At 42.9% G+C, this 23,079-nt stretch overlaps 1 protein-coding gene across 4 annotated transcripts; it reads right to left on the reverse strand.

Annotated features, from left to right (window-relative positions):
* Positions 1-268: 268 nt before the first annotated feature.
* RACGAP1 (Rac GTPase activating protein 1) lies at positions 269-21,778 on the reverse strand. 4 transcript variants are annotated; one of them, XM_073318664.1, is made up of 17 exons: positions 21,688-21,778; positions 16,391-16,479; positions 15,168-15,370; positions 13,870-14,006; positions 13,133-13,202; positions 11,445-11,498; positions 10,480-10,557; positions 10,017-10,140; positions 8,518-8,648; positions 7,487-7,651; positions 6,394-6,489; positions 5,915-6,113; positions 5,042-5,147; positions 4,699-4,831; positions 4,371-4,506; positions 3,043-3,151; positions 269-1,471 (listed from the first exon to the last, which is right to left on the reverse strand). In XM_073318664.1, exons 2-17 carry the CDS (start codon positions 16,473-16,475, stop codon positions 1,396-1,398), a joined length of 1,902 nt encoding a protein of 633 aa, XP_073174765.1. In that variant the 5' UTR covers positions 16,476-16,479; positions 21,688-21,778; the 3' UTR covers positions 269-1,395. The 4 variants fall into 4 exon arrangements, with proteins under 4 accessions (XP_073174765.1, XP_073174764.1, XP_073174763.1 ...); XM_073318663.1 differs by having other exon boundaries at positions 10,011-10,140; XM_073318662.1 differs by having other exon boundaries at positions 13,870-14,033.
* Between the last annotated feature and the right edge of the window lie 1,301 nt (positions 21,779-23,079).

A 23,079-nucleotide genomic window follows, 5' to 3' on the forward strand; every position in this document is an offset into this window, starting at 1 on the left:
GACACAGAAAATCTATTTTCTTACCCACTTTCTTACTACAGTCATTGATCTATCGGATCACATCCTGGGCAGGCAAGGTAAAAATATTTGTTTCCTGGACTGTTCTGGCAGTATTTCAAAGGGGGTGGGTTTGCTGTGGGAGGCAGCAGCAGAAAGAAAGTAAGAGTGGAGAGAATCTCAGGCCTAGCATGAACTTTGGTCTGAAAGATGCCATGTTAAACACACAAATGAGAGAAATGCATTAGCCAAAATATAAAGCAACCTGGGCCTCATTAGAAAACTGTGATTTTACTTTTTTCAGATATACCAACTGTACATGATTCTTATAGGCAGAAGTCAGTACAGTTTCCAGGAACTTAATACAGAGAAGCAATGTTTAGAAGCATTGGTACATGTTTAACAAGTCTTCTGGTGCAACAATGGGCTAGGTAAATTAGCATCCCCTCATATCCTGGAATTTGGAAAACTGTCATTAACAAACATGTCCATCCCAAAAATCAAGAAGAGTAGTACAATTTTTAAAAGCACCCACAGTACCAATCCAATAATTCTTTGTGCAAGTATCTGTAGACAGTCTTATCTATAAAACTTTTCTTTACAGACAGCAGATATTTTTAATGTAGTTCTGCTGTATAAGTCATATACCAAGTGGCAATTCATTAAGAACAAACCAAACTCACTTTTGTAGAAGCCGAGGCCAAAATTACTGGCCTGTACTCAAGATAGATACAAACTTCAGTACCATATTTACAGGCTGAGCCACTTTATAGTACACAAATAAGTCAAGATTTATGGCAGGTTTAGGCGCATTATGGAACACTGGTTTTTGTAATTTTTCACGTGGCCAAGTTTTAAGAGTTCTCATTTTCTAAAGTCACTGGCTTCACTAAAAATAGACTTGCAAAAGGAAGAACAAGTGTTCCTCAGCATTCACTGCTTCTCAATAGACAGGATCAGTACTCTTTCCCCAAAGGATTATGCTAGTTCTCCTGGAACAAGGTAGGATTACTGCTGGTGCAAAATGCTGCCTTATAGTTTTGAAAAAGTGTTTAAATGGAACTCCAGTAAGGTGCTCTTAAACAGATGGAGGCCAGCTTCCCATTGAAAGATATATATTTTCCAAATTAAAATATTTTTGTGGCAATTTGCCTTAACATACTGACTAGATCTTGCCAGTTACTTTTCTCGCTAATGCTAGATGTAATATAGCACTAAATATTTAATAAAATACATTGCACAATAAAAATCTCAATTAAGCTAAAAACAAAAAAAAGTCATAAGATTACACCCTAGTACACAGGCTGCCGAGAGTAGTGAAGGGCAGTTAGTCCTTTATTGTAGTCATGCATGTGTGGGCTGTAAACGTTATAAAAGGGCTGAAACTCCATGTCCATTTTACTTCAGCATAGGAGAGGCAAAGAAGTATCCCTGGCGTCCAAGGTTGGTTGCTGACTTGCTTTTGCTCCCAAATCTAAACAAACAGAAATGGTAAGGATCTGTTCTAAAGCAATAATTCCCAGCCCTGCCATTAGAGCACCACCTTGTGATGAACTAGTGAATTAGCACCTCTACATGTACAGTGACATCTTTTTTCACCATTCTGTGCTTTTTTAAACACTCCTTTTTAACTTTGATTTGTTTGTGGTCCCCCCTCCCTGCTCACGATGTCACATACTACTTATGATGCGGCTGCTTTTGTTGGTTCCTAGAGTCTGAAGTACAGGCATTCTGTTTAACTTAGTGCCATGGAAGCTAGGGAGAGAGGCTTGGACCTGTACACATAAGCTGTCCCTCTGACCAGCTGCACTAAGAGCCATGGAGGAGCATGTTATGAAATTTGCATTGAGGAAGGGCAGATCCAAGCCCCTGTAACTTTCTCAACTCCTTTAGTTCTCTGCCATATATTCCACCCCACCCATGGAGTAGTGCCCCTCTCCACCGCAGTAAGCAGTTGATTAGTCTCTTATAAAAAAACTACCATCATAAATACAAAAGGGAAGGGTAACAACCTTTATGTATGCAGTAACAAAATCCCTCCTGGTCAGGGGTACAGAATCACTTACTTGTATGAGGTTAATCAGTTCAATTAACCTAGTTGGCACCTGACCAGAAGGACCAATGGGGAAAGAAGACACTTTCAAATCTGGGGCGGGGGGGTGGTGGTGTTTGTTTGTGCTCTCTGGTATACAAACACTCAAATATAGTGTATGATATTATTTGGACTGAGACAGTAGCTTAGATTGTCTACACTACCACTTTTGCCTGTATAACTTATGTCACTCAGGGGTGTGAAAAAAGCACCTCCCTGAACGACATATGTTACACTGACAGATGCGCTGGGGTGAACAGCTTCTCCTGCCAACATAGCTACCACCACTTGAGGTGTTGGTTTTATTATGCTGACAGGAGAGCTCTCACCCATTGGCATAGAGCGGCTACACAATCGATGTTACAGCAGGTTTCAGAGTAGCAGCCATGTTAGTCTGTATTTGCAAAAAGAAAAGGAGTACTTGTGGCACCTTAGAGACTAACAAATTTATTTGAGCCTAAGCTTTCGTGAGCTACAGCTCACTTCATCTGTTTCCACAGTATGCATCCGATGAAGTGAGCTGTAGCTCACGAAAGCTTAGGCTCAAATAAATTGGTTAAAGCTTTCGTGAGCTACAGCTCACTTCATCGGATGCATACTGTGGAAACAGATGAAGTGAGCTGTAGCTCACGAAAGCTTAGGCTCAAATAAATTTGTTAGTCTCTAAGGTGCCACAAGTACTCCTTTTCTTTTTGCAAATACAGACTAACACGGCTGTTACTCTGAAACCTGTCATTATGCAAGGCATTGTATTTAGCTATATGGAGTGGAAATCTATCAACTGCATGAACAAACTTGTACAGATACAGACAGACATCCTCTTCCTGTCCAAATGCAAACAGATCTTACAGCAGTGCTGCTGCATTGGTACAGCTGTGCCACTGTAAGTTCTCTAGTGTAGACATGGCCGTAGCATTTGATTTTACTATCCCAAAGTACGCAGCACCACTTACTTCGGGGTAGTCTTGCTGAGCGTAGATCGGACCTTCTGGGACAGGGAGCTAGACGAAGGAGTCTTTGTCAGTTGCTGTTCTGGAGTAGTGAGAGGACCCAGCATGCTCACTTCCAACAGAGGAAACAAGAGTCATATTAGAACAGGTTTCAGAGTAGCAGCCGTGTTAGTCTGTATTCACAAAAAGAAAAAGGAGTACTTGTGGCACCTTAGAGACTAATCAATTTATTTGAGCATAAGCTTTCGTGAGCTACAGCTCAGAGCTACAGCTGTAGCTCATGAAAGCTTATGCTCAAATAAATTGGTTAGTCTCTAAGGTGCCACAAGTACTCCTTTTCATATTAGGACAGGCACAGGATAACTCACATACAATGTTTCTTCTTAAACTAAGGTAATGGGATTATATTTTGCCCCGTTGACATGTGGTAAATCAGGATAACTCTGCTGAAGTCCATGGTGGGACTCCAGATTTACACAAGTGAAAATAGCAGAACTAGCCCAATATGTTCTATAAAAATAGAGGCACAACAGCAAAGCTAAGTGAAGCAGGAGTCGCTGCTTAGTACACGTTGTACGTAAAAATGTGTTAGTCTTCCACTAGGTTTGCTGAAGTTTGAGAGAAGCTTGTCTTTCCTGTCATAAGCTACTTCCCACTCCATTCCCCCCAAAAATGCCCTGGTAACATCGCACCAATTGACAATGCCACAGCTAGATATTTAACTCTTTAAAGCTTCTTCGTAGCTTGACATTCAGACTTGCAGCACTGAAGGCAGCAGGTGTTACAGATGCTTGGTTATCACAGTGAATGGTTACAGTTAGGCCTAGGCTGGGGACTAAGAGCAAAATGTTATGTTCTCACTGTGAAAAAGTAAGACTCCTCCTGAGGCTGGGAGGTAGGTAAAACGGACCAAAGAATGCCTGCTTTGAAATGCCATTAGAGAGACGAGATGGGTGAGATAATATCTTTTGTTGGACCAACTTCTGTTAGTGAAAAAGACAAGCTTTCAAGCTACACTGTGTAGCTGGAAAGCGTCTCTTTCACCAGTTGGTCCAATAAAATATATTACCTCACCCCACTTGTTTTTCTATTATCCTGGAATCAACATGGCTACAGCACTTGAAATGCCATATCAGCGATAAAGAGCCATGACCATCAGTATCAAAGGCTGTTTGGTAACTAATGTGGAAGAGGAGGAGTAGGAAATATGCAGTTTGGCAAGCCTGTTCCAACACAATCTAACAAAAGACTTTGATCTGAGGTCATTGTTTTAGTTAGAGTGGATGTTTGACCATAGTTGAAGATCTGATAGAGCAACATTCCAGTGCTACCTTTAACATCTGGTGTTCGAGGAGTGGAATAGGCATTGGAGTTTTCAATTATATGCGCTGGGTCAATGTTTTCTTGCTCCACCATCATGAACTGGCTCCAGTATTCCACTGGCAGTGACAGCAGCCGCTCTACCACCTACAGAAATACACTTTAGCACACGATTCCCCACTGTACCAGAAACCTACAACTCATTCAGCCTAAAAGTGGTATCAGATGGGCCAGAGGACAACAGCCCCCCAGGTGCCAGTATAATCAGATTCTTTAACAGGACACTTCATGTGTCTTACATCCACATTCTACCTCAAGGTGTCATTGCTAATCACCTACCTTGGGTTGTCGTTTAGTGTCCTGCAAGAGTGTCATGGGGTCAGGATCTGGCACAGCATGGGCAACTATTGTGGGACCAAAGACTTTGGACAGGTTGGTGATGTCCATTTTAGTGTCTGGGCTCTGAGCCACTCTAGACAAGAAAGAAAGAAAAAGAAAAGGACATTGAGTAAATTTTGTTCACAGATAGAAAGCCCTGATAATGTAAGCTGATGTCAATTATATCTGAATTTGCAAACAGTCCCAGGTAAAGACTCCCCTGTCACTCAACCCCTGTAGAAACAGAACTACAGCATCATCTCTTTTTCCCCATTTCCAGAACTCCTAACCTGGCTGAACCCACCTCTGAAGATGAATCATGAGGAAAGCGAGTGTGTCTCTGTTAGCCTGAGGGAGTTCACCAACAGCTTGGTACATGGCAGCCACACTGTTGTCTTCATCTAGAATTTCTTTAAATAAAAAAAGAAAGCGATTAGAGAGGCCTATGGGACCATTTTCCTCAGACAGTAGTATGTTCCATCACAGTGCTGGAGAGTGTTAAGATTCTGGGTCCCATGCTCCCGAGTTCTAATTCTAACACTGATACTGTCTAACCTTGAGTAAGTCATTTAAACACCTGTGCTGTGGTTTTCTTGTCTAAAATGGGGCTAATACCAGTGTCCCAGAGGTTTTGTGTTATGAGGCTTAATGTGTGTAAAATGATTTGAAATCCTCTGGTGAACAGCACTGTATTGTGATCTCTCTGTTGGACACTGATTTCAAAGATTTTCTGTACAAATATTAGAATAGCTTCAAGACTGCACTAAACTTGTGCACCATTCCTGAACAGGATACTGACTACCAGGACTATTGATTAGTTCCAAAAATCAAAACATGGGATTATTTAAGGATTAATCTAATCTAAAAATATGGGATCTAGAGAGTGAGTATCCACCTAATGTTAGCAGACTATATGATAAAATCCACAGAATGAGATAGCTGCAGCAGCAAGGCAGATTACTGATCAGAGAAAGTTTGTCAAAGACCTGGATGAGATACTTCACTAACACCAGGCAGTGTTGTAGACGTAGATCTGCGGTAGGAAGGAAGACCTCTTTACAGTATACCCAGTACTGCCAATACATTCATACCCGAGAAGGACTGCCAATTCAGATGGATCTGTCTGAGAATGTTCCCTCAGGCACGACAGCTGCCAATGGCATTTGGCTCGCCTCACCTGCTGCCTCCATAAAAGTTTTGTTTAGCCGGAATGTGAGAATGGGTTCCTTTAGGCTGCGCAGGAAGTCTTTAAGAAGGCCACAGATGGCATGGATATCATCCACTTTGCTGAGCAAGGGCACAGTCTTCCCTCGAAGGAACTTCTCCTTCAGCTCTTTCACTGTCCGGTCACAGCCAGAAATTCGGTATAGGCCTGTCTGTTAGAGAGTAATGCCTAAAGTCAGGACTTCACCTGCCCAAACATCTTGAGAAGGTAAAGTCTAGATTCTTCAGTAAAAGCAGTCTCCTGTCCCCATTGTAAACTGTGAGATCTCCGAGTAGGGACTGTAACTTGCTCATCGTGACTCATGTATTGAACAGCACTGTGTACATCTACAGCATCATAAACAAGAGATTCTCAAGTTAACCAACTGTGGCTCTAATATCACAGCCAAATTCATTTCACTAGCACCCCCACTGATTTCAGGTGATTCTTACCTCACGTAGCCCCCGCTGCTCAATTTCATTCACACAATGAACTATAATGGAAGGAATCATTGGCGGAGTCATGGGCACAAAGTCCATCAGCGTCCCCTAAAAGAAGGAAGAGACTGATTTTGCAACATTGACATTTACAAGCTTCAGGACACTGGAAGTGCTCAGGAGATCCCATCAGATATAGGCTTAGGAATAGTCACGGATTCTCATTCCCCAGACCCACAGAGGTAGGTGTCATAGGCACAAAGAGAGGACAAACACTATGTAGTCTAGTAGAGAGCTAAACAGTATCTACCCAGAGTCCTCCAAAAAACACATTCTTACTCTATAGGAAATGGAGAGCCAAGAACTGAGTTTCACTTAACTCCACAGGTGCAACACGTCTTACCATACACTAGAAGCTTGGGCAAAAGACTCCTGCTTCACAGGCCAGTGGAGAATGGACCATGCAGCAGATATGAAGGGAAAGGAGGAGGGCAAGTAATATTAACATTTAATAAATCAGATACTCTGGCACCTATATATCAGGATCTTAAGTCCACTAGAAATGTCTAGACTGCATTCAGCTCTTTATAGCAAACGGAAGGACTACTACTGTGAGTGGCCAAAAAAGAGGGATCTAGCCTGAAACAAGCAGGAGACGCCTAAAGACAAGCTTAGCTGTGCCATCATTCACCAACCTGAAAGCATCTTAAGGCTCCAATTTAAGCAAAATAACTTTGCCAATAACTTCAGTTCACAGATGAGGCTGCACTGGAAACACTGATACATGCAGAGCGAGAAATAGTTTCTGTGACTGCTTGCAAAATCAGAACAAAATGCCTCCACCACATACTTTCAGAACCACCACATACAATTCTCCTCCCTCCAAAAAACCCACATTCCTACTATTCTTGGCTTTATTTAACAGTCTCATTTATGTATTTCTATTAGATCTGTAATAAAGCAGACAATCTACATAATGCAGAAACAAGTTAACCAGTATATAAGATTCCTGGAGTCCTTAAGCAAGGTCTATTTCTCACAAATGGGCATTAGCCCATTTGTTGTTGGCAGCTACAGGGTTTAAAGCTCATCTCACATAAAGCCATACCTCTCCAATTCTGACAGGAGTTCCTGTTAACGTTGGGATGCAGGGAAGGGGACAGCGGTCCCGACATTCTGGGTGAGTCACCACACGGCAGTCCCTGCACTTTAGGGACAGTTTCCCAAACTTTATCCGCTTTCCACATGGAACACATGACTCTGGTTTGATAACCTGGAAATAAAGAGCCTGTGTGTGAGGAAGTGGTAATAATGCAACAAAACAACAGATACAGTTTAGCTGCACAGGTATATTGAATGAGTGTCTTGTTCTATATTGATGGCAAAGCACAGATACCATCATGTCAAATTTGTTGAAAGAATAATGGGGTTGGGAGTTAAATAGGCCCTTGGCAATGGTTGGTGATTTTGCTTCTAACAAACCCTGCTCCTTTATTTTACCATCTTAGTTCCAGCCATCATGACATCTGTTACAGTCACTGGGACATGCATGGGAAGTTTAAACTCTGGATCTCAAGGGCTTAACTGTCAGCTGTTAAACTTCAGCATAGCAGTACAAGAGGTCTTTCACAGCAGAAACTAAAAGATATATGCCTGCCTACAGGGCAGTCCCTAGGGGGGTGCAGGGCCTAAGACATTAGAAACTCTTGTGCCCTTGTTCCTCCCCCCTCAGCACCTCCTGACACCATGAAACATCTGATCCACGGCAGGCGGTGAGAGGGAGGAGGTGGTGGTGCTGGAGGGAGGTGGAGGTTCTGGTGGGGGGCTCCTCCACCTGCCCGCTCACCTCCTCACCCCATTCACCTGCCTCTAGCCTCACCTCCCCGCTTCACCCTGATTCGCCATACCCAAGGGACGGCTCTGCCTGCATATATTCCAGGGCATAGCTGAGGACTCCAGGTCAGGGCCCAGAGCTGAAACTGGCAACATCAGTTTGATAACTGACACTGTGCACCAGCCTGCACTAAGAGGGATGTACAGCAGTAGGTCCAGTGAATCTCTTTCAGGACTGACTATAATCCACCCACAAGAGAACTGAAAGGGGAGAGCTGCTCAAGTTCCTACTGCCTGTACACATACCGTCTTTGATACAAATTCATGCAGCCTCATCCCCCCATTGCTCTGAGGAGTGTTAGATCCATCAGTTTCAGATCTGGGTTCCAGCTGCCTACTGCCCAAGCTCGAGTCACTATTCCAGGGCTGTAAACTGGCTGAAAAAGAGAGAGATCTGTAGAATAATTTTCCAGTCTTCTGTTTTCAGTATAAAGACTATATAATGATTGAGACAAGTGTCCTGGAACCGGCAGGAGATTATTGTGAATGACAGAGATATCCATGGCCTAACAAGTACTACCAGTTGCACCTGGCATCTGTGTTATGCCAAAGGTAGTGCCCCCAGCAGAGGCTGTTACAAGATACAACTGGCAATTAACGGTTAATTATGCAGTCTTGTGTTCCTTTCTATCTCACAGGCAATCACTCTTGCAGACATGCTTTCCAAAGCCAAACAAGAAGTATGGTGTATTAGTGTGTTAAAACTGAAAGCAAAGCCATGTTACTTTTGAAAGCAATTAAAATCAGAGAATAAGGGCAACAAGCTTCAATTATTATTGCCCAGGAGCAACACATCTTGAGTTAACTGAGAGAATAAGCATTAATACAGGCACATAGTTCTTGTATTGGATACACATTGAGTTACCTCTAATCTCTCTAGTATACAAAACTTCTTTGAGCTATTACTTTGCTTATGAATATATAAAAGCAATGCTAGAACCCCCCCACTCCCTGCGTTGGATTTATCAGAATACCTCCACTCAGAAGATTTATGAAAGAGAAGTTTTAGCGGTTAAAGTCATTTATTTGGAGACGGCCAGGAAGAGAAGGCTAAAAGCAAGAAGTTCATCTTTTGTCTTTCAGTTTGATTTTCTCTGGGCTTGAAATAACTATGGTCTGTTTCAGAGGGTCTGAAAGGAAAATGCCCCCATGTTTAGTTTTTTCTTTTGCCTTGATCCCATTTAAAGATCCTTCTGTAACCCAACTTTCAAAGAGAGGTTTATTATTTTTAAAGAACAAGTTAAATTTAGAGTTTCTCCAATAGCCAGGATTAGGACACCTGAGAGAGACTATTATTTGATTACTAGCTTTCAAGATGCCAGTTTAATGCTAATTATAGGAGAAATGGGAAGCAGCAGGTGGAGGGAACAAAGATTTTCTTGGAATTTTGTTTCCATCCTCCTTACTTCATCCTCCTCTCCTAGATATTAACACTTACTAGCCCAGTTAGATTTAACAAATAAAGAGATGGCAGAGAAAAATTGTGTGCCTAGTTTATTTATTGTGAAGTTGGTCATTGTGAAGTGTGGTTCAGCAAACAAGTTCTGGTCTTTGCTGTAAACTTTACTAGTAGCCATTAAGATCCCTCAGACTACCCTTTTTCAAAATAACTTTTCAACATAATCACCCCCATTTCTATCAGTGTCTGCAGAGACAGGCAAATAAAGATTCATGAAAATTAATGACAAGTAACAGCATTGTGCATTAAAACCAGGATAAGGGACAGCCTGCAGACATACATATACCTGTCCCTGTCTTCCTCCGGCTTCTGAGATGATAAGGTATAGTCTGAATAGTGGAGATAGCTTCAATTGGGCCACCATCATTAGGGACCATAAGTGTCGTTTTTGCAACTATAGACTCGTTTCCCTGAAATGAAAGAGCTATATGATTAGATGGCAATATGATGTGGCAAGGGATATATAGCTTTTATTGGCCCCAGCAGATCAATTATATTGCATTAATGTGTACAACTTAACCAGATGTCTAATTTAATCTTGTGTCAAATGCCAGAGGTACAGAAAAGGAAGATAATTTCCAAATTATTATGTGACAGGCATTAGCAGTGACTTCATGAGATGCTGTCCTGTGAAACTGTTATACTAGCTCTAATTTCAAAAAGTATCCTACGCATTTGAGGGCTACACAAATACAGCCACCTCTGACAAGAGATTTTAGATGCACACAAACTCAGCTGGGTTTACATACCTGGTCCACTGTGGAGCCAATTGATCGGGTTTTTTTTAAAGGACCTGGAGGGCCTTCTATGAACTGTCTGGAAGAACGCTGAAAAGAAAATGGGTGTTAAACAAGATTGGAGGTGTCAAACCTAGAGCATCACACTGCATTTCCTGAAAGTCTGGGGTAAATTCCACTGCAGTGTTTGCAGATACTGAAGTCCATAATGATTTCTATTTAGGAAGGATATGAAGACTTGTGAAATAAGGTAGCCTAACTGACCAGTAGAAATGATTTAGCACACATTCTTCCCAAGAAGTCTGACTGGCCAACTCAGTGCTCTACCACCAAGACCTTCAGGGGAAGTAATTTTCCCCCTTCAACATGAGGAATGCTATTGGAAAACACAGAGCAAATACCAAATCCTCCCCCAATAAGACAATCATCTCTTCTGATGGTTCAGTCCCCCTTCCCTACCCAACCCACATGCTGACTGCAGGGTAGTAGGACAAATCCTGAACCCACTATTATAATGGAAACACCTAACTTTGATTTCCCCCTATTTCATGTTACCAGAATGATGCAGTAGATCCACCAAGAAGCTTCACTCCAAGTAACTTCCGCTTGTAAGCTGCAGGTGAGACTAGAATGGGATGTGGAAATTCACTCCATCATCTCCAGCTGACAAGTGAAAGTTACTTCCAAAGCTTTCATCTGAATCCACACAATAGTGCTGAATTTTTGGATGCAAAGAATTAAGGATTTATTTGTCTAGATAGTCCAGTTCTATAAACTAAGTCAGAAGAAGCCTTCCATCTCTTGCCCATGGTGCAGATTAGAGTGCATTTCTGGGTGGTCTGATCTGACTGAACTTGGACAATGACCACCAGATCAGAGTGTCTATTATAATAGCTGAACTACCACATGTAGCCACAGTCCTACCTATGGTTACTCCTGACTGCTCCAACCACTTAACAGGAAAGAATGTAACATACCCGTTTCTCTCTTTTCTTCAGTCTGACAGCCTTCACCAAAGAGGAATCCCAATCCTATAGGTAGGACAAAGTCTTGTGTTAACATACTACAAATATCTTTCAGACTTTAGCCATGTCTTTCATTAAATCAATTTTAAAGAACGGTGGAGCAGCGAGCTTAAGACAAATATAATACAGGTTCATCTTATCATCCAGTTATGAATCTAGTGTTTCCTCTGGCTCCATTTGTGATTTCTGAAGGGTTATAACCAGGGAAGTCAGCTTCCCTGCAGTTCCCTCACCTCTGTGCTCATTAAGATTCTGACAGCAGGGATAGAAACAGAGGTTCAGAATTCTCACTGGCCTCTACTACCTCCTCCACCCCTCATTAGTCATTTTCTTACACTCACTGCTCCCTTTAAATTTCATGCTGGAACTACTAAGACTCAGACTTTAAGGTCAGAAGGGACCATCATGATCATCTAGTCTGACCTCCTGCACATTGCAGGCCACCCATTCCTGTAATGGGCCCCTAACCTCAGGCTCAGTTACTGAAGTCCCTAAATCATCTTTTAAAGCCTTCAAGTTACAGAGAATCCACCATTTACACTAATTTAAACCTGCAAGTGATCACTGCCCCCACGCTACAGACTAGCAGGGGTGGCCAACCTGTGGCTCTGGAGCGACATGCGGCTCTTCAGAAGTTAATATGCAACTCCTTGTATAGGCACTGACTCTGGGCTGGAGCTACAGACATCAGCTTTCCAATGTGCCAGGGGGTGCTCACTGCTCAACCCCTGGCTCTGCCACAGGCCCTGCTCCCACTCCACCCCTTCCCTTGAGCCTGCCATGCCCTCGCTCCTCCCCCTCCGAGCCTCCTGCACATCATGAAACAGCTGATTGGGAGGTGCAGGGAGGGCGCTGATTGGTGGGGTTGCCAGTGGGCGGGGTTGCTGATGCGGGGGGGGGGGGGAGGAGGAGGACGACGGACTTCCAAAGCTTGGTGGTAGAGCACTGAGATGTGGGGGGGCTGCGGACATATTACTGTGGCTCTTTGGTACATTGGTAAATTCTGGCTCCTTCTCAGGCTCAGGTTGGCCACCCCTGCTACAGAGGAAAGTGAAACCCCCCTAGGGTCTCTGCCAATCTGACCCAGGTGAAAATTCCTTCCCAACCCCAAATATGGCAGTTAGACACTGAGCATGTAGGCAAGACACACCAGCCAGACACCTGCGAAAGAATTCTTTGCAGTAACTCAGAGGCCTCCCTATCTAGTATCCCATTACCAGCCACTGGAGATATATGCTGCTAGCAGTTGCAGATCACTACATACCAGTGTAGGCTGTCTCATCATACCATTCCCTCCATAAACTTAACAAACTTTGTCTTGAAGCCTGTTAGGATTTTTTGCCATTCCACACCAGACGTGAATCCCTAGTTATAACATCACAGTACTCGGTTTCTGTAGACAGAATGGTAACTAGAGACTAGAAACCTGATCTTGTGGTATCACACCCCCCCCCCACTGATTAGAACACTAAATTAGAACACTCATATTGTAGGTCTGTAAGGAGAATCAACATATAAGGACACTATTTAACTTTGCTTAGCAGTGCAGTGTTTTTATGGTTGATATTGCAAGACACTGAGCTGCTGAAACAATATGGAGAGTGAAGATAGATAATTCTCAAAGATTGGAGTTACATTACCAGTGACTCGTCAGTTTTGTCAAAGCTGATGTCTGATAGAATTGAGCCAGATTCATCTATTGTTGAAAGTCTAAGAAGTAAAGTAAAAAGCCATTAGTCTGTGGGTTTCACTTCCAGTTGACCTCATGATTCCAGGGCAAGTTTACTGACCAGGCAATAGCTATGTATTCCAGTTCGGAACAAGGCAAGACCTTGATGCTATGAATGTAGCACTAATGTAGTATAAACATAATAATGATTTTTGCAATCATTTTAGTGCTTCTTGAGCCCCCTTATTTCTGCTATAAGGAATATTTCAGTGCCATTACATAAATCAGTGACATGACCTCATCTGGATCACTGTATTCAGTCTCAAAGATATGGCAAAAATATATTTTTGTAATGATTTTGAGAGGATATCAAAAACTTGTAAATGCAATTACCTGCTTTAATTAGATTTAATGAGAAATATGAAATTCTTATAGCTTTCGATAAGAACAGTTAAAGTTTCAAATTTTTCAAACTAAAATAATTTATGTTATGCATTAGATCACTTTGAGGAAGAGGTCATGTGAAAGATCCTGGAATACAGGATCACAGGAGAAAAAAGCTGATAGCTTTGGGGTATTGCAAAGGAAAAGTCAAAAATCTCCACCAAAGTCAAAGATTACTGTAAATCTAGGGACCAGATATCCAAGAGTTTAAGTATTTGTGCTAATCAGTTGTTTCCCTTATGGTCAGGTTGCTACCTTCCCTACCTTCTGTTCCCAGAACCTCCAGTGGAAAGGTGAGGCCTGTTAAGGAAGGCCAGGGCAGATTTCTGTTCTTCACTTAGCTGAATGCTTCCAGATGCATCACACATCAGTAGCTCCCGAATCAGTTGGATCTGCCGCTCCTGTAAAGCGGAAAACATCAGCAGTAGCTAGGGGAGAAAGCGTCACTTCAGATTTATGGGAGACAGGCAGACCATAAGACATTTAATACAGCTAATGCAGGTAGGCTTTGAGGAAGTTTGCTACTCCAACACCATATTAAAAGCCCATAAAGCAGAAACTGGTGTCATAGCTTCCAACAGGTAACAAACTCAATTTAAAGTAGCAGCAGTGAGATTCTTCTGAATTAAATCACTACTCAAATGAAGGCTATAATCTCTTGCAATAGAAAACAATTTATTGAGGTCTTATTAGGTGCCAGTTATTGTCTTCATAAATCCAAGTAGCTTAGACCTTTTTAGACTGCTGAGAAACGCACAAAAGAATTATAGAGTTGAACAATTCCAGTCTGCTGAGGAAACCAATATGGAATCTTCCAAACAACACATTAGGATGAATTAAACTCCATACTAATCTTGCCAATATGCTTCAATTCCTACCTGCAGGGTTATAAATGTCTACAGTTACTAAACCCTAAAGAGCTGGAGAGACACTGCAGCAAAAGGCCTCACAGACAGTCACAAGATTCCCAATAGAACTTCCTGAAATTTGTTGATGTCTCACAATGCTGCAGTGACGCAAGTAGTCATGGTTTTGTGGCTCTCTGCAAATCCATGTAATATAGAATTTCTCTTCATTCCTGCCTCACACATGCCATTGGTGGGAGGCTGCCTATGTCCTCTCTACCTGAGACCAGGAGAGTGAAAAGAGTTCTTATCAGGCTCATTAAACGCCCAGAAGAGCTGCATGTAGCTTTGAAGCTACAAACTGAACTCAAGCAGTCAGAACCATACTGAACACTCCTAATACTCTAATCAGATGAAGGTGCTTCATGTGCCATTTCCTATTGCCCAGTGTCATTAAAATCAGTGGAGTCTTCCATTTTGTTACATTTGAAGGTGATGGTACCATGGAAAACATGTATAGCTATTAAATATACTACAGGAATTAATATTTTTGTGCCAACACATTTAGGAACATAGAGGGCTCTTTTGTAACTTTCCACATCCTTCTCTGAGTGGACTTATCTATAGCACGGAAACACTCATTTAAGTGAGCCTCTATGCAATTAAGGCAAAGCCTGTTCCACACACAAGTCACATCACAGGTAACATGATACCCACCAGCTTCTCACAGTCTGCTTCAGCTCGCTGTCTTCGCTTGATCTCCACATCCACCTGATTGCGAGCATGTTTCAGCTTCACATCCAGTGCACTACACTCAGTTTCTGTTTTCATCAGAAGATCCTTGTACCTGGCCAGCTCATGATCTGCCCTCTGCCACTTCTTTCTGAACTCTTCAAAGTTCTTTGCCAACTGGATAAACTCTGAGAAGAGGACGCTTAGTCTTAACAACATTCTAACTGTCTTAACAACTCTAGAATCAACCAGTCGATTGTTGGTGACCACTGGTCTAGCTGATGTCCCCAGCAGTTACATCAGTTCCCCATACCAGAATCATGGATTCCTGTTTTACTGGCCATCCTGTCTCTAGCATGTAATGTAGACTTCAATATAAGAGAGTCGCTCCCCAGGTTTCATATGTTATGCTATATCAGCTTAAAGAAAAAGATGACCTTCCTGGCAAGTTGTCATACATCCGGCCAAAACTACTGCTATTAAAGTAACATGAAGACAGACTACATTATCGTCACAGCTTAGTACACCAGAAAGACTTTCAATAGCAGATTCAAATATAACTGCTGTAATATGCTCCAGTAGATGTAAATTAGTATTATGGATGTCTGGAGCTGCAACTCCATTCAGCTAGATAATTTTACTTTCAAATCAATATTTGTATAAAGCCAATTTCCTTTAGCTGTTTCACACTGCCCTAAGGGGAATATAAATGTTCCACCCTGCAAAGCTACAGCAAGAAGAGATTTCACAAGTTTGCCTTCAGCCAGCGTTTTCCCCCCTGCTATTTATGGAAGCAGTTAGTCCCAGACAGTGTAAACTCTCCTTGGGCCCATGTCGAAGAAAGTTAACTATTGGGGCCCTCTAAGGTTTTCACCCCCTCCTTTGGTACTAATTAGCTTACTCTACACACACACACACGCACACACACCTTACAAACCTTGTAAACTCCAACTTTGAAATTCTGTGTGCAAGAAAATCAGGATGCTACAGCATGATGCATTCTTTCCAGAAGTTCAGCTGGTCACTTCAAGCATCCAGTCAGAGCAAATGAACCAAGTTTGCTCCCAAATCTATGCTCTTCTAGGTACACCACTACCTACAAAGCCACCAGTGGGCTCTTTAGTACTCGGGACTGAAGTTGAAATGAGCTAGTAGTTGTCTAGTCTTACATTGAACAACATACATGAGTTAACTGTGACTTGACTTACGGTATTCATTTCCTTCATTTAGAAATTCTGACTGGTGCATGAGTTGATCAAACAGATTCCGTAAATTCAGCATTGCAGTCTCCATCTTCCTGCCAAGAAATGAAAAGAGTTAAAGTGATCTATCCAGGTTTTTCCACTCCTCCAGACACAGGAGTCATTCATTGCCAGCCTAAGACAAACCTGTGCTCTAAAGTCTCTGACTTAACATTTGTAGCCAAATACAAAAGTCTCTCAAGAATGCAGTTTCAAACAGCTGTATGTTTCTGATCTTATTCCTTGAAGAAAAGGTCTTCAAGTGTCCCCATAAATTGAAGATGGTCGAGACAGCTTTGTACAGAACCACTACGTTTCCCCCATACACACCCCCACAAACACTCCAATGCTTCAGATAACTTGCAATATACTGTAGGGCCTCATACCCCCAACAAGACAATAAGGGATTTCCTGCCAATTTATAATTTTGAAGGTATACAAAATGTTCCAATTCCGGACTAGGAAGAATATAACTCTCCAAAGGACACCATTATCCATACAGTTTCAGAGCTACATACATAAAAAATTAAACAAATGTCCTTGGAAGATCTTTGGGTAGATTTGGATTTTGCTTCATTTTTTAAATTACTGTTCTTATTGAAAAGATGTTTTAAAATGATGGCCATGGCAGTACTAGTTACATCACAGGAATGATCAAGACAGAAATTGCTAGCTCAGCAGTGCAGAAATTACTTCTCTAATGCAGGTTTATGCTGGAATGCTTATGAGAACTCTGGCTAATATGTTAATACCAAGTACAGGCAGATGATTACATTGTAATATGTCCTGGCATCCAAGCTACACAACACACCACCTCCACAATTAGAAGGGTAAAAGCAGTTTACATATGAAGCACTGTGAACAGGCATGCTTTAATTCCATTCGGCAGGGAAAATTCAAACACTTTAGAGACCTGCTGATGCCTCAGAAGAAAAATTCTACTGCAAGAATGTTATTCTATATTTCTGTACCTTCACTCTACACTCTTCATTAGTAGGGACACCTAAAAGAAAGGGGGACATCAGTTTTTAAATGTTCATATGTTCTCCTGCTTAATTCTGTTCATTTCTCCATGACTGATGTCAAACCGGTGTTACAGTGCAGAAAAGCCTTATTAGCAAGTAATCTTTAGTTACAGGAGTAAGGCTTTGCAAGGACTGGACCTGGATTACGAGTTCAGATACCAAACCAGCATCAGAAGCAGATGAATCCTCAGATCTAATTTTCATGAAAATGTTCTTAGTAAGGGTAAGGGAAGAGCGTAATATGATAGCAGAATTGTTTTGAAATGCTTTCCAGTGGACTGATTCTCATAACCATATTCCTGGACTTCAGCAAGGCTTTTGACACAGTGCCACATGACATTCTGATAAGTAAGCTGGAAAAATGCAGGCTCAGTGGAACTACCATTAAATGGCTACATAATTGGTTAAACAACCACAAACAAAGAGTAACTATCGATGGAATTGCGTCAGATTGAAGGGAGGTCTCCAGTGAGGTTCCACAGAGATTTGTTCTGGGTCTGGTGTTGTTCAGCATCTTTATTCATGTTTTGGATGTAGGAATACAGAGCATACTGATCAAATTTGCATATGTCACAAAGCTGGAGAGGTTAACAGCATTTTGGAAGATACAGCTAAAATTCAGAGTAATCTTGATAAATTGGAGAACTGGGCTATTGACAACAAAATGAAATTCAGCAAAGATGTTACGCTTAGGGAAGAAAAACAAATGCACAAATAGAGAATGAGGGATAACTGACATGGCGGCAGCACTGCTGAAAAGGATCTGGGAGTTATGGTGGATCACAACCTCAACACGAGTCAGCAATGCAATGCTGTTGCATAAAAAGAAAATGCAATTTTAGGTTGCATTAACAGAAGCACAGCATGCAAGTCACAGGAGGTGATAGTACCACTGTACTCAGCGCTGGTTAGGCCTCAGCTGGAGTACAGCATCCAGTTTTGGTCTTTATAGAAAGGATATAGAGAAACTGGAGAGGATCCAGAGGCGAGTGACAAAGATGATCAAAGGGATGGGATGTAAGCCATATGAGCAAAGGCTGAAGGAACTGAGTATGTTTAATCTGAAAAAGAGGAGCCTGGGGGAGACATGATAGTGGTCTTCAGATATTTGAAAGGCTGCCATAAAAAAAGATGGAGAAAAGTTCTATCTTGCCACAGAGGACAGGACAAGAGGTGATAGGTTCAAACTACAGCATAGCAGATTTAGCTGAAAATTTAGGATTAAAACCGTAAGAGCAGTAGGACAATGGAACAGACTGCCTAGGGAGGTTGTGGAAGCTCTTTCACTGGAGGTTTTCAAAAGGAGTCTGGATAGCTATCTGTGTTGGATGCTTTAGACACAACAAAATTCTGCATCTTGGCAGGGGGTTAGACTAGACCTGAACTCTTTGGTTCCATATTCAAAATGATATGCCTCTTAAGAATCAAGCACTAACCAAGAAACTCTCTACAGCAATCTCATTACACCAATAAAGAGCACTAGTGCGTTAAATGTCCTTCGAATCACTTCAGCAGCAGTTCTTTTTATGGGTTCTTAATGGGCAAGTCTCCTGTGGTTATAAAAATAAGAAAGAAAAAAATTGAGTACAATTTTTTGTTACTTAAAACATTTAGAACCAATCAGACATGACATTATTGGCTACACAATGGGTCCCCCCACATCAACCAACGGAACTTGGAAAAAAATTCAAACAGGCTGCAGGCAGTAGTGCCAGCTCCTCTATTGGGAATCCAAAGACCTTTCTTCCCACACTATCCATTTAACGGAAATGCACACTTTATTATTCCCTCATCCCAAAGCAACTTTACAGACATAGGAAGCAGTACACCACCGCCAGTCATTCCTGTCCATGGCTTTTTCCTCTGCTAAACCCAACCTCGCTGTGTTCTTGCATACAACGTTCTGCAGTCTAGCTGGTGGTCAGACTCTTAAGTCAGACTGACCTTAGTTGTGTTTGCTAATTTTCTTTGCCATCCTATCATCTGTTTGTCTTCTACAGGCTCCACACTTTACAGTGATACCATTTATTTATACCTCACCTGACAGACATGTTGCTAGTCAGCCCTAAGAGAATCCTGGGATTCAGGTCCCCATGTTCCAAGGTTTATGTAATAGGATGTAGGTGGCAATTGTGTTTACTTACAGAAGCGAGCACTCTTGCAGCAGAAAATCATTACTGCATCACCAGCCAAACTGTGCCAGCTCTGCAGAACTATCTGAAGCCTTCTTATTGAACTAAGAGTGTCTCAAGCACCTCTTGGAACTTTGCAGTCACCTCAATAGTTGGCAAGCCTCTCTCATATTTCTGCAGGTGGAGGATTGTTCTCAGTAGAGAAGGATTAACAACTAGTCCACCACTGGACAATGACATGGTATTTGAACATTCCTGTTCTCACCATGAGTGCTTAGTGCTTCACTCCACAGTTCTCTCACCAGTAACACTTATGGGACAACATAAAGGTATACTAGCAAGCCCTCCAGTACATCTATGAGAGCTGCATTCTTAAAGTGTAAATAGATACACCCATTCCACCATAAATAGAACCCTAACATAGTCTAAATCCTACTTTCCTTATTCACAAGAGCAGTCCCACTAAAAACAATGGGATTACCTCAAACAGCGAATACAACCCTGATTTACATAGGAATAGAGTACAGATGTCTAAGAAAGAAAGTTTGATTAAAATTTAACTGTTCCTCCCCCCACTCCCATAAAATTACTAACTTCAAGAGGTACAGTGTTTTTCAGCTGGTTAAATGCCTTTTACCTCAACACCTAAAAAATATGTAGGCAGCAAGTACAGCTGCCTGAGCAGTAGCACTTAAAATCTACATTCACCAAGTTATTTTCTAAAGGTACAATGATCCAGGTTTAGAGAGGAATGAGTGAAGAATATATAAAAATATAATAGACAATATGGGGTGAGAGAAGAGTCTGGAGTAGGCAAAATGCAAAACAACATTTTAGAAGGGTTGATACAGTGTATTTAAAGCATCAATCACCCAGGCACCTTCCTAAAATATGATATTTAGGGTGCTTTCATGGAGATCCAGACCTAAACATGAGACAGGAGATGGAAGCCAAGCAGTCCTAACTAAGGGGTCAAAATTAATTTTCGTTCTCTCACAGGCTCATTTCAAGGTAATCCATGTCCTTAAAACAAAATACCACAATGCTGGGCAACTCTTCTGTTCCACAGTTAAAAGGGAGGTGCCACTTCCAGACTATAAATCACTCTTTCTCTACACAAGGTAGAGATCCAAAAGATCTAACTTAAGCCTTCTCATACATTTACAATGTCAATTGCAAAGATGCCTCTAAGTAAGAGGAGTGTATCTGAAAGAGTCATTAGGATATAAATCTCCTCACTGCATTTTCCACTTTATGCATCCGAAGAAGTGAGCTGTAGCTCACGAAAGCTCATGCTCAAATAAATTGGTGAGTCTCTAAGGTGCCACAAGTCCTCCTTTTCTTTTTGCGAATACAGACTAACACGGCTGCTACTCTGAAACCTAGGGTCCCACTGAAAGAGCTACAAGTTTATTTAAACCCAAGGATCTAACAGAATTTCAATTATGCCTCTAGAGAAAAACACCCATGCAGGGCATCCTAAACATCCCGTTGACAGGTACGGGCTCGCTCTGGGACGTCCAAAACACAACTGTCTTCCCCTACCAGGAATCCAGCAATGCCCACCACGCAAAGGGGCGTTCAACAGCAAGGCTCTCCCCAAACAGGACCCCGCCTGACGACAGAGGCGGCTATCGTGGTCATGAGGCTCCCTGAGGTTAATCCACCATAGCCTGATGCGGGGAGGAAGGGTCAGTACAAAGAAGAGTCGAGTCAGGGCACGTTCCAGCTGCGTGGAAGGCGTCGCCGGCACCCTGCATCGCCCTCCCGCCGCCAGAGCTTCCCGTCCCCTCGGGGCCGCGATGCCACGGTGACGGGGCCTGGCCGTGCTGGGAGATGCCAGCATCAGAGCGCGCGGGGCTGCTCCGGCCAGCTCGGACCGGTTCCTGCCTGACGGGCACCGAGCCCGAGTCTCGGAGGGGCAGTGCGGCGCGGCGGCCGGGGGGAAGGCCCGCCACCACGACACAGGGGAAGCCGATGGGGCGACCCCTCCCCACCAGCCTGGGGGTCACTCAGCGCGGGTACTCGCCCCCACAGCGTCAGCCGGGAGGGACCCCTCGGCCCCACGCCCGCCAGACAGGGTGACCCCGGTACCCCCGCTACTCACCCTGGCCGCCTCACACGCTCGGAGCGGCGGTTCCTCACCAGCCGGCAGGCGCTAACTGTAGCGCAACCACCCAGCTCCGCGCGGCAGCCTCGCCCTCTGATTTGAATCCTCACAGCTGGCGAATCACAGAAAGCTATCCGCGCCTTCTCTGCCACTCATTGGTTCCGCTTCCACACGTAGAACTGGCACGCTGAAGCTGACCTGAACACCATCTTTGTTGAGGGCCTGGCCTCCCGCCTCCGCCCCCTGGTTTCTGAGAGCCGCAGGGCGGCGTTTTCGTCAGTGAGGGCAAGTGTCGCAATGGAGACCTCAGCACTTGGGACACACCTAGAGGCTTCAGTGGGCTACAGCCTATATGCAAACAAGGCACAGCACCCACCCCAAGCATGCTGCAGTCTAAGCCAGTGATTCTCATACAAATTTAGAGGTGACCCCTTTCAAACAGCAAGCCTCTGAGTGCCACGCCTCTTATAAATAAAAACACTTTTAAATATATTTAACACCATTATAAATGCTGGATGCAAAGCGGGGTTTGGGGTGGATGCTGACAACTTGTGACCCCCGCTGTAATAACCTTATGACCCCCTGAGGGGTCCCGACCCCCCCAGTTTGAGAAACCTTACCTAAGCTAATCTCTCAGTTCTACAGCTGCAGTAACTGAGGAAGGGCAGACCCAGGCTTGCTGTGTGGGGACTGGTTTCAGAGTATCAGCCGTGTTAGTCTGTATTTGCAAAAAGAAAAGGAGGACTTGTGGCACCTTAGAGACTAACCAATTTATTTGAGCATAAGCTTTCGTGAGCTACAGCTCATTTCATTGGATGCATAAAGTGGAAAATGCAGTGAGGATGTTTTAGGGTTGCCTTTTGGAGCTGTTGCTCTTCAGATGAGACATAAAACTGAGGTCATGTGCGCTTGTTGTCATTGCATTTTCCATAAGAGTCAGGCTGTTAGTTCCAAGGACGTGGCCATATTTCAACATGGGATAATTATAGTCTGCGTCTTTCCATTCACATCTTTTTCACTGCATACAGTATTTTCCAACCCAAACCAGCTGTTATACAGACATATGGTGAAAGACAGACCCTGCGCCAATTAGTTTACAATCTTAGGATCCAATTCTGTAAACACACAGATGCTTAACTTTACTATTATTATTATTTGTTTGTATTACCATAGCTACCATCTATCAGAGGGGTAGCCATATTAGTCTGTATCCACAAAAACAACGAGGAGTCTGGTGGCACCTTAAAGACTAACGGATTTATTTGGGCATAAGCTTTCGTGGGTAAAAAACCCACTTCTTCAGATGCATGGAGTACTCCCATCAGTACTTCCACTGAAGTGAATGGAACTGTTTGTGGTGGTAACGTTAAGCATGTGCATGTTTGCAGG

The sequence above is a fragment of the Lepidochelys kempii genome, chromosome 20, assembly GCF_965140285.1.
Source record: "Lepidochelys kempii isolate rLepKem1 chromosome 20, rLepKem1.hap1, whole genome shotgun sequence".
Taxonomy (NCBI): domain Eukaryota; kingdom Metazoa; phylum Chordata; order Testudines; family Cheloniidae; genus Lepidochelys; species Lepidochelys kempii.